Source organism: Hipposideros armiger, unplaced genomic scaffold (assembly GCF_001890085.2).
Source record: "Hipposideros armiger isolate ML-2016 unplaced genomic scaffold, ASM189008v1 scaffold_2, whole genome shotgun sequence".
Classification (NCBI taxonomy): domain Eukaryota; kingdom Metazoa; phylum Chordata; class Mammalia; order Chiroptera; family Hipposideridae; genus Hipposideros; species Hipposideros armiger.
This window is the reverse complement of record NW_017731352.1, coordinates 6,459,481-6,470,566: the sequence shown is the minus strand read 5'-3', so window position 1 is coordinate 6,470,566 and position 11,086 is coordinate 6,459,481. Positions and strand designations below refer to the sequence as shown.

At 40.6% G+C, this 11,086-nt stretch overlaps 1 protein-coding gene across 2 annotated transcripts in view; it reads right to left on the bottom strand.

Moving 5' to 3' along the window:
* Positions 1-7,948: 7,948 nt before the first annotated feature.
* The window catches only part of ACTR2 (actin related protein 2), a 32,798-nt gene continuing 29,660 nt past the window's right edge, over positions 7,949-11,086 (bottom strand). For both annotated transcript variants that reach the window (XM_019635525.1, XM_019635535.1), the window contains one exon: positions 7,949-9,656. In XM_019635525.1, coding sequence (XP_019491070.1) covers positions 9,486-9,656 — 171 coding nt within the window. In that variant the 3' untranslated portion in view covers positions 7,949-9,485. The remainder of the gene's footprint in view (positions 9,657-11,086) is intronic.

Here is an 11,086-nt window from a genome sequence, read left to right as displayed (position 1 = left end):
GAAAACATTTAATCCAGGTCCTAACCCTCAACTATCCCATGAGTATATGAATTACAGATTCTTGCACATCTGAAGTACTTTCTGTGGCTTTTTTTGGGTTATGCTTTGTTTTGTTTATCCTACACAACTTCCTTCCTTCCTTCCTACCCTTGGCTCCCCAGGGCTTTTAGAGATAGGCTAACCACTAATTGTGTCCTCCTGTAGCACCGACAGGGGACCCAGGTCCAGGCTCCGCCCTCTGCTCCTGGCTAAAGTGGGATGTGAGCAATAATGACAATCTTAAACAACACTGCTATTCACGGCTTGCAGAGCTGGGAAACAGTCTGGAATTCAGACCAGGAACTTAGCTGCTGCTGAAGTGACCCGGCTGCTCTGCATGGGAGCAGTGACTGTCTCCCAGAAGGCAACGCCCTCTTGCACATTCTAGCCTCTGCAGCTGGCCATTAGGCTGTCCCCACCGATGACAGTCACTCTGAGAGCTTGGCTCCTGCACTGCCACTCGGAGCATTCCTCACAGGGCAAGTTCTTAGCAGACTGAAGCGATTCGAATTTTTCCCCTCCCCCAAGTGTTCCTTCTAAGGGACTCCAGGGGCCCCTGCAACCTTATTAACGGACAGTCTTTCCATTTCTTGCTTTCCTGTTGTGAGTGCAGATTTTGAAAACTCCGCTGACTCATTTGTCAGGTTCTGATGTCAATTCAGAGCCTTGGAACCAGCATGAACACCGGATAGGCAAAAACTATGCCTACCAAAGGAAAAAAAAAAAGTCCAAACTTGATAAATCCTAAACGTGTGACAAGCTCCTCTGGATTGAAATGCCTGTGGCGACCATGGGCCATTCATTGGTTCACTCCCACAGCTTCCTCTTAATTTTCTTCACTTTATGGTTTGCTATAAACAGAAGAGCAAGCTCTTGTGGAGCACTTCATCTCAAAGCGCTTCTCTCTCTAATGGCACTTGGGACGGCAACCACTCCAGGCTGGGGGCATTCTACTCATCTGCCTGAGCTAAATTAAGGCACACAAAAGACAAGTGCTGTTCCCAAGGCCTCTGGCTGAGGGGTGGAGTCAAGATGAAGGCTTTGAGAGACAGAGGGGGTGAGGGGGATGGGGGAGGCAGAAAGGGAGAGAGAACACAACACGGATGACCATCACACAGAACCACTGCAGAGTGTTGAAGCAAAGTCGTGCAGCCGAGACATGTTTGAGTTCAACTCAGTGCTCCAACTTCCTAGCTCTGCGTCCTTGTTCTGGTCACTTTACCTCTGCCATCTGTCTTCTCTACTTGAGGTACACGAGAACACTGGTAAAAGTGCTCAACATACAGCGCCTGGGACTTAGTGGGTTCTGAATAAATGGTGACCACTCCGGCTTTCTGTTGGGTCGTCATCATTGTTCTTGTTTCTCTGTGGCTCCTTTAATTAACGTAGGGCCTGATGATCCTTATGGGCTCAGCTCACAAAAAGTCAAGGAACTTCAAAAGTTCAACAAACACTTGTTGAAGATGCGTTGCTGTGCTCTGAAAGGCAGTGCACCACGCAGGAAAAGGCCCTCCTTTTCCAAAAGGGATTTAAAACAAAGGCCCTTTGAAACAGATGATACTGGCAGCACGTTCCTTTGTGAGTAAAATTAAGACTCAGTAGTAAAGGAAGCTGCTTTTCTCAAGGCATACAGTCAAAATGAGGTGGGGGGGGGGGAAGGAGAGGGGGGAGAAGAGGGACCAGAGAAACCCTAGTGGCTAAATTATAGGCCAGAAAGCCTTCCTCTTAATTCTCTTAGAAAACTCCCAATTAAGTGAAAGCTTTGGAAAAATATACCCAGGTTTTTATCATTTAGGCTGTAGCTTAATTCTGTACAAAATTCCCCTGGTTTCTGATTTATGTTTTTCCAAGTGCAAAGGAATGCTTAGAAGAGTGTCTCCTCAATTTCTGGAAGTGGGGCCAGGTATCAGCGTTGTAATTAGCTCCCCAGGAGATTCTTAGGCACTAGTCTGAGGCTGCTGGAAACACTGGAAAGGGGTGAAGGTGGGCGAGAGGAAACTCCTCCGAGACTTGGAATTCTCTCGTGGTCTAACTGGAAATAGTTTACACCGATATTGTCACAAATCCAAGATATCTGGGGTAAATGGTTTCCTCATTTCTCCAACATAAATCAGTGTGGATATTCTTGGCAAGCTCTGCTCCTCGCAGGGTGGGCAGCTGTGAGTCAAGCGAGGGGTTTATCTCCTCCTCTAAGCTTAACCCTGCTTTGCAGGTGCAGTTCTTTCCCTGTCTGCCTCACAGCTAATTATTTTAGCAGACGAGCCCCGAGCACGAAGAAAACAGCATATATTCTTGAAAGTAATAACTGTACTGAAATTTAGTGGGAAAAGTTGCTCCCTCAGTCCCAGCTTTTGCATAAGATCAGCCGGTGGCGTGAGCTACCATTTGGTTGGTGGCCAGTTAGCAAACTTGCCTTCTAAGAGTTTGGGGTGCTCTTTAGTATTTCACTTTATTCTGTCATTTCAGGGAACTTGGGAACAGCTAAGGTTTTTGTGACCTGGGCCATATTCAAAAGTTCTGCAGTCTCAATGATTTGACGGCGGGGTTGTGGGTGGGAGCCATAAATCCAACCTCTTCCGACTCTGAAGACATGGGAATTTCACTACATAAATCTTTCCTCTCACATATTGTTCAAAAGACCCACAAATGCAACAAAACAAAGTAAACTTTCATTTAGAAAGCTCAAGGAAGCCTTTCTTATTGTTTTTAAAGCACCTAAGAGAGGATTTTTGTTGGCTCACACCACAAATCTTAGCTTCTTTTGAATGGTATGAACAGAAAAAATGTTGAAGGCATGAGTGTACATATGTGAAATGGAAAAAAGATGGTTTTCAGCCAACTCTTTTGGAGATTGGGAGAATTAACTGAAACTAAAGAAATAAACATGAAAATTGTCACACCATTTTAAAAGAATAGTAGCTTAGAAGGTAGTGTTCCTAGCACCACCTCCACCTGTGTGTTTGAGAAAAGACAAATAGCAAACATTGATACCCCCAAATCCACATTATAAACAGCATTCTACTTTAAGGGACCTTGTGATTTTTCAGTCAATTTTTAAGTCAAGAAATTTATTTATAGAAATCATTAAAACGATGATTGGCCATTATGAACAAGTAAACACTTCCACTTTGGGACAAATTTCAGAACAAACATTCAGAACAAACGAGGCTTCTAAACGTCTGATAAATGTTTTCGGCTAACAGTGCCATCAGAGGTAGTGCTTAAAAGGCTGGAGGATATGTGCTCTAGAGTGAAAAGGAAAATTTAAGAAAAACTTTCGCGGAGAAAACAGTTAAGAATGAGATATGCAGGCAAATCAAACAGCTAGAAAATGCATCCAGCATCAACGACACATGCTCCCATTTGAGGGAACTCTAAAGCTTCCTTGTATGGGCTGTAGAATTAGGTTCAGAAGATAAAAGTTATTTCCTACTCACCCAGAGGATCCATCCAACCCCTTCTTAGAGAGGGTTCCTGCTCTGAAAAGCTAACCACCTCCTCACATGCAGCTGGTTCTTTTCGCTTGTTCATGTACTCACCTGCAGCTGGTTACTTCATTTTAATACATAATAGCAGCAACCCCCGCCCTCCCGCCCCCTCCTTATTCTAAGAGTAAATGTAGAGGTAAGCTTTTGTTTCTCTCTTCTACCAACTAAAATTTTAAAAAATTTCAAACTTCCAAATTTTGGAACCAAGCCTGGGTTTATATTTTTAAAACATCAACACTTGAAAGAACTACATATAGGTGGTGTCCAAGTTGCATCCAAGAGTTCATTTGTATGTCAGTTGCATGGAACTTGAAAGACAGATATTTCCTCTCCAGAAGTAAAGCTACATCTGGTAGGTGGGACCCTTGGCCAGACTACAAATCATTTTCATCTACCAAGCGGCTGAATTGTCACATGAGCTGTGCTAGCTGGAGCCCAGGGAGCTGGGAACCGTGCAAGTCAGAAGTGAGGAGAAAACATCTCTAAAAACGATTTTGAAATTAGTTTGCTCTGGTTATTTCACCACTTCTAGCACCCAGCTCCCATCTACAAAGGCCCTAAAAAGCCACCTTGCCCTAATAACCCCTCTTCTTTTCCTTGGGAGTCTGCCTGCTTTCCCCAATGCACTCCATAAGCTCAACTTAGAGACTTAAATCACAGAGCTGCTAATCTTCACTAGGTGTCAGTTGGAGTCACTGGACTTCCTTTCAATTCACACAAATGTGTAAATGACTGATGGTGCTTTAACCTTCCCAGCATTGCATTTTGAGTAAAGCGTGTTATCACCTGCCTGAACTGAGGGCTTGCATGGGGAGGGGTTTGGAGGACAGCACACGGCCGTTCCCATCACACTTCTGAACCTATTTGCTAAATCTCTACGAGTTTTCAGAAGAGCGAGGCAAGGGCACGCAAGTGTGGGCCCGAGGGAGTGGATCACACTTTGGAGCCTGCTTGTCCTGTGAATACCCTACAGCAGGGGAGTGAGAGCTTTGGCAGGGTCAGGACCATCAGCGCAGCTAGAGAACAGGCAATCCCTCGGCCCAAGTCACATTCAGTGGGTCCAGGGTGGGGCTCAGAAACCTGCACTTCTAAACACACCATGTGATTCTGACATCATACTGATAAAGACACTGAGGAGCACATAATTTCACTGTTTTAAAAATTTAGGTAGGCCGGCCGAGTGGCTCAGTTGGTTAAGAGCTCGCTCAGGAGTGCGAGTTCTGAGCAACAGGGTTGCCAGTTCCATTCACCGCCCGAGCTGAGCTGCAGCTGAGATGCCAACAGGTGGCAGGATGGCTCAGCTAAGGAAAAAAAAAAATTTAGGTAATTATACGCAAGCTATATCATTTCCTGTAGGATACTTAACATATTAAATTCTGGCTAAACTGCTAAACAAAAACAAAACAAAATGGCGTCTCTAACTGACTAAATCAAGGTCATTTGAGTTGTACAACCTATATTCATTTTCAATAGTTTTTAAATTTAATGCCAGAAGCCTTCAAATGTAGATCTAAGAACAAAAACGCGTGCATGTGCGCGCGCGCGCAGACACACACACACACACACACACACACACACACACACACACACACACTTTGTAGACAGATTAAAGATTTCAAATCAAAGAGTGAAATGTGTATATCAAGTTACTTTTGACATTTGAGCCTCAGTTAAGGCCCAAATTTCTTACTCTTCAAACACTAGGTTGGCATGAAATATGAAAATATAATAGAATTCTCACTCAGGAAATCTTTCGATTTGGTTTCCTAAAATAAGACTGGCTTTGCAATTCTCTTGTATACATTTTATGTCTAAAAAAAAAAATCCCAGCCCCCGCACATCAAGGTACTCATTTAACAAAAAGACCAAATTAATATTGTGGCAGCTTTTAACTTCAGAATTTCCTAAACTAACTGCTTAAAATGTCAGCCTTTACTTGATATTAATGTTTCAAATATGTATATTAAATTATATTATCAAAATATAAAAATGTTAAAATCCAAATATTTACAATTAATCTTTTTTATGCATAGAATTCTTATTCTTGAGAGTTGGGGCCTTCTTTTTCAAGCCTCTATTCAAGGACAGGCAAAGCAGCTTACTAGTTTTCTTTTTACTAATCTTAATAAAATAAGCATTCACCAGACAGAAGCTTGATCAGGAGTCTACCTTGGACTTGAAAACTATACCATATTATTCTTGTGATTGGTTTCTGCCCTTTCCAAACTCAAACCTTTCAACTGGTCAACACAAAAATAGTTAAAATACAAATTATTCTATTTCAAGGAAAATTATTTGCAGAGTCCTTTCCAGTCTTTTTTTTCTCAGTTGGGTGGAAGGAGCTGAGGGTAGATATGAGACAGGACAGGAGCTCTGTTCTTTCAAATAGAGAAATCATTTGGATTCCCCCTAAGCAGTTAAGGTATTTTACATATGCATATGACATAAATCGGCATACTTACAATAGGTACAAATATGCTTTCCCAGGTCCTTTCCCCGACCTCCTCTACTTACCTAAGATGAAGCATTTTCAATCTTTTAATAGGTCATGGAATTTGACCTGGAGGGAAAACCATGAACCTACAAATAACCCAGGTACTGTGAGCAGTTTGACCAATTAGCCCAAGTTAGCATGTTACACATACAGAGCTAAAATCAATCCTCGAGTTTATGGTTCACGTTAGTTGGATAACTTCTTTGATGGTTCTAAAATTAGTACAGTTAATAAATGCACTCAACTGTACAGTGGTCAAAATTTGTGGGTGAAGAAAACAAATTAGACTTTTATTCCATGTACAAAGACAGACACTATGCAGCGCCCAGGACTTCCTTCCTCTGTTAACATGTGGACATAGCTATCGCACTATACTTCCTATCTCACTACACTTTCGGCTACTAAGAAGAGTCTGGATAAAAGGCACCAGAGGCAAACTTAAGGAGGTCCCGGGGGACTCTGGCAATGAAGGGAGCTATGAGGTTCAAGCAGACAAGTTCCCAAAGGAAAAACAAACACTCAAACCTACTCCCCAGCACCCATCCTCAAAAGGCACATATACAAGCAAGCAAAGGTCAGTTAAATCAATTTTCATCCTTCTTTAGTTGTTTTATTAAAAATAATATCCCTAAAAGTCTGCAGATAAGCTAAGATATCTTTGAAAAGAGGCACAGCCCATCCAGGTCTATCTACCATTCCCACTACTGTGAAAGCCTGGGAACAAAACAATCTGCTTGAGGAAAGGAAACCTCTAATATAGCTGCAGCTCCAATTTGCTCTTTCTTTTTTTTCCCTTCATGCATTTAAAATCATACCAGAAATAAAGAGGTATTTTGGTCAAATAATAGAACACTGAACTGAACTTGGCCCAACCATTAAAGTTGTTGACCCATCTTGCATTAGCAAAAAAAAAAAAATATATAATAAAAATAAGAAAGGAAAACTGAAAATTATTAGGAAAAATTACTAAGAGGAAAAACAAAGACAAAATTCAAACTTACTTTGAAAAATCTGATTTTATTTTCTGAATCAAAAAATGTATTCATTAAATTCAGAATGTTTACCTTTCCATTGATCTCTCAAAATACTTTCCAGATATTATTAACAGTGCTCAGAACTGTGTCAAGTTTACATCCAATATCATGTTTTAAAGAAAAAAGTTTAAATGTAGGACCTATTTCTAAGAAATCTTTCTCAAAGGTCAAGGCATTGGCAATTCTAATTTTAAAAGGAGAGAATTTTAATCATATTGGAAATTTAAATGACAATGGTTTTCAAGAGCTAAAAATCAGATCTCTTTTAAAACAAAAAAAAATTAATTTCTTGGGAACTCACCAGACAACTCCAATTAAACACAATACTTCCCCCACCCCCCAAATTACTAAATGCATTAGCTCACTTTGGGCTAGAAAAATTATAAAATGAAATTTTAAAATTATACTATATATATATATTAATACACCATTTTAATGTGATGTTTACTAGCAGATCGTGAAATTAAAACCAAATTCTACATTCAAGGGACAGCTACCCCCATATTTAAAAATCATGACCAAAGGCCAAGGGTCAATCCATTTACCTGAAATGAACAGCTAGTAGGTACTGGTCCTACACTGTCCTTTAGCAAGGCCAGAACGCAAAAGGCCGGGGGTAGTTCTAAGAACGCGATTTAGGAACACTTTAGAATTCCAAAGTGACCAACATCCACGTCTCTAAGATCTAGATGTTATTCAAAGGCTATGCACACATACAAAGCATGTCCAGCATGCAAACTTCTCTCATTTGTTCAAATTGAGGTAAAACAGAGTAAAAATATTTAATATTAACAGAAGCTGCATAATTAAAACTAACCTTCTTTTGCTGCTTATTTCATATAAACTGATTTTTAAGTTTTCTCACAAAAGAGATTCTAAAACCAATTTCTCCAATTTCAGTCAGCCCCCCCAATAATCTTCTCCTTTCAAAGCAAAGCTTTCTTCTCTCATTACCAGTAAAGAAAGAATGTTTTGAAATAAAAAAAACAAACCATTTTCCCAGAATCTGCATTTTTACTTAGCATGATACAATTTTTTATTACTTTATTTTTCAAATTTAGAAAGAATTCAAGCCTGAATACTATTTGATATTTTTTCAGATACCAGGCAATTTTGACAGGATTCATAAATATGATTTTCTGACACAGGCAGGAAAGTCTGCTAACATTTACAAATTACCAACAACTCTTCCTTCACGTATAAGATGGCTGAGATTTAGTAGTCATGGTTAATTTTTCAGTACAGATACAAATTTAAATCTTGATTTTCTGGGGAGGGGGGCAACATTTTAAATAGTCAAATTTTATTCCACTTCCAGGTTTCAAATCAAAATAAACAAAAAACTAATGAAAATTACTCAACTGGCAACAAGTCCCATATTTCAATGTTATTTTTAACCCAACAGTTATAACCTACTGCCAGTAATTATTTATATGTATCTACCTGTTTTTATTAAATAAGCACTGGTCAGTTGCTTATAAAAGAATTTGCAAAAATGGCACTTGGCACCGGGTTACCTTAATGCTTCTGGTATAAACAGACACACTTGGAAAATACCAGTTCTTAAGCACATTTTTTATCTGAAATTTGAATTTCCAAAAGCATTTTTTAAATGTTACTTTTCCATTGATAGATTTCTAAGGAGTCTAGTCCCAGATAACATGGTTGATTTTAAAAAACAAGTCCCTACGCCACATAGTAATGGAATACTATACTTGTTTTTATATCATATGGAAACAGTTCCAGGCAGACCAAAAGAAGAAAACCTGCCAAATCATACTATTGTAAATAAATTCATCTTATGTACCCCAGAGCAGAAAAACTCAAAAATCAAAATAAAAAAGACCACCACCTCCCCCCACCCCTAGGCAAAAACTCATCCAAAACACCTTAGTTCTGAGCCTAACATTTCCCTACAATGTTAATACCAGAGCTTTAAGGTACTTAAATCTGTACCAGTAACCAATGACAGAGCCACACTAGAGGAAATGCCACCAACAGTTCAGCAGCTGCCCGCCCAGCCCTTACCACCCCCACCCCAATATTTCAAAGCTCCTTTAAGCTTTTTTCTTATGCTAATAAAGGCATACCACCTAGTGTGCTAAAACTAGCAGTGTTAGAGCAGTAGAGTGAAAATAGGAAGCCGACAGGAATGATCTAAACGCCTACTTAGAAGAAACAAAGCGACAGGACCCTTTGCCCTCTCTTGTGTACGTAGGGAAGTGGCTGAATTAAACAGTCAAGATTTACCCACATTAACAAAAATTTAATAAAGCTTCCTTCCCCAAGACACCAGAATAAAACCTGACCTTCCCAGTCAAAGGGCACAGAGAGGCCCTCTTCCACGTACTGGAATTCAATGAGTTCAAAGATCGGCAATAAAGGAAAAAAGAAAGCATTTAGGGGTGTGATGGGAACCAGTTCGGGAGTTTATCGAACAGTCACACCAAGTTTCTCCAGCACACGGACGCCCTTTTCTTGGTATTCTTGTCGGGTCATCCAGAAGTTGTCTTTGTCTTTCATGATGTCTGCTAGAACCGCACCACCCAGGAACACCATGTGCTTTCTGCGGGGTGGGTCTTCAATGCGAATCTTAAATTTCTAAAGGAGAAAGGTGATAAAATGTCACATGTGCCAGTGCTTTCTGCTTTCTAGAAATGACTTTTTCATATATTCTCTTGTTGAATTCTCACACAAGTCCTGTGATGTAAGTAGGACAGCAGGATTTGGTATCTGACGTACAGAGACATTCTATAATTTGCCCAGAGCTCATAGCTAGGATACCATACATCTGTCCCCAGTGTGCTTAGAACAATCCTGAGTTACACCTGTCACCCCATCTTTATTCAGTGCCTATCAAAAGTTTTGATCTGAACGATACATTCCATTTATCGTTACTGTGAGCCCAAATACCACAGTGATGAGGTTGGCAGCTTTTCCCATCAAATGGGTAGATGACCGCATGGGTCAGTCACTTGGCTAACCGTCAAACGAAGCTTGGATAAAAGGACTTCTATGGTATCTTCACAGGGGAAAGGTCTCATGCTGCTATGACTGTAGGCCCATGCAAGAGTAAAACTGAAGTTCTTTTCTCATAAGCAAGGCTTACTTTCTACTGTCTCAAATGTAAATGAAATGTTCTGAAAAAGACCAAATATGGTCAAAATAAATCATGGGGATATTGAAAAAAATGAATAAGTAACCAAAATGAAAGACAAGTGGGAAACGTTTTATACTCTGTGGCCAGTATTACTCGTCTAACAAGGACACACCTTAATCTGTTTGGTCAGTCAATACCTAGAAGAGAAACTTAAAAATGAGGTAGCAGTTTTATTTACAGTGTCACAAAGAAGACTCCAAGTCACTATGTCGTTGTGTAACTGTCTTTATGTCACATAAATGAACTGTAGGATCTGACATAAAAATACCAGTTACTTATTAATCAATTCTGAGGCAAATCTACTGGTTTAATTGTTCAAATTACTGTTTTGCTCTGAGGCAGGGATCAGTAAACCTTTTCTGTAAAGGGCCAGACAGTAAATACTTGAGGCTTTGCAGGTCTCTCTGGCAGCTATAAGACAGTATGTGACAATAGGTAACACTATATAAAAGAATGGTCCTGGCTGGGTTCCAATAAAACTACTTATAAAAAAACCAGCGGGTTTGGGCAGAGGGCTGCTCTGAGGGAGGCTCGGGGAGGCCCTGAAGACACTGCTGCCCTTGCGCCGTTCTCAGCTGGCGGCTGTTTCTCTCCCAGTACCTTCCTAGCCCAGGAGGACTGGGTACAGGAATTTTTCTCACTCTTCATTGCTGTTGCTCTCCCTCCTCCCTACAACTCCACAGCCCCTGTGAAATGGCGATCAGGCTACTCCATCCACCACGCCTTGCCCAAGTCATCTACAGACCCCCAGGTGACTTCTGCTCGAACCTGCGCTCACTGCATGTGTGCGCGCGCTCCATCATTTCCCGACATTATCCTTAGTGACTCTGTCCTCTCCCTCTCACACCCACTTGACAAAAATCCAACTCAG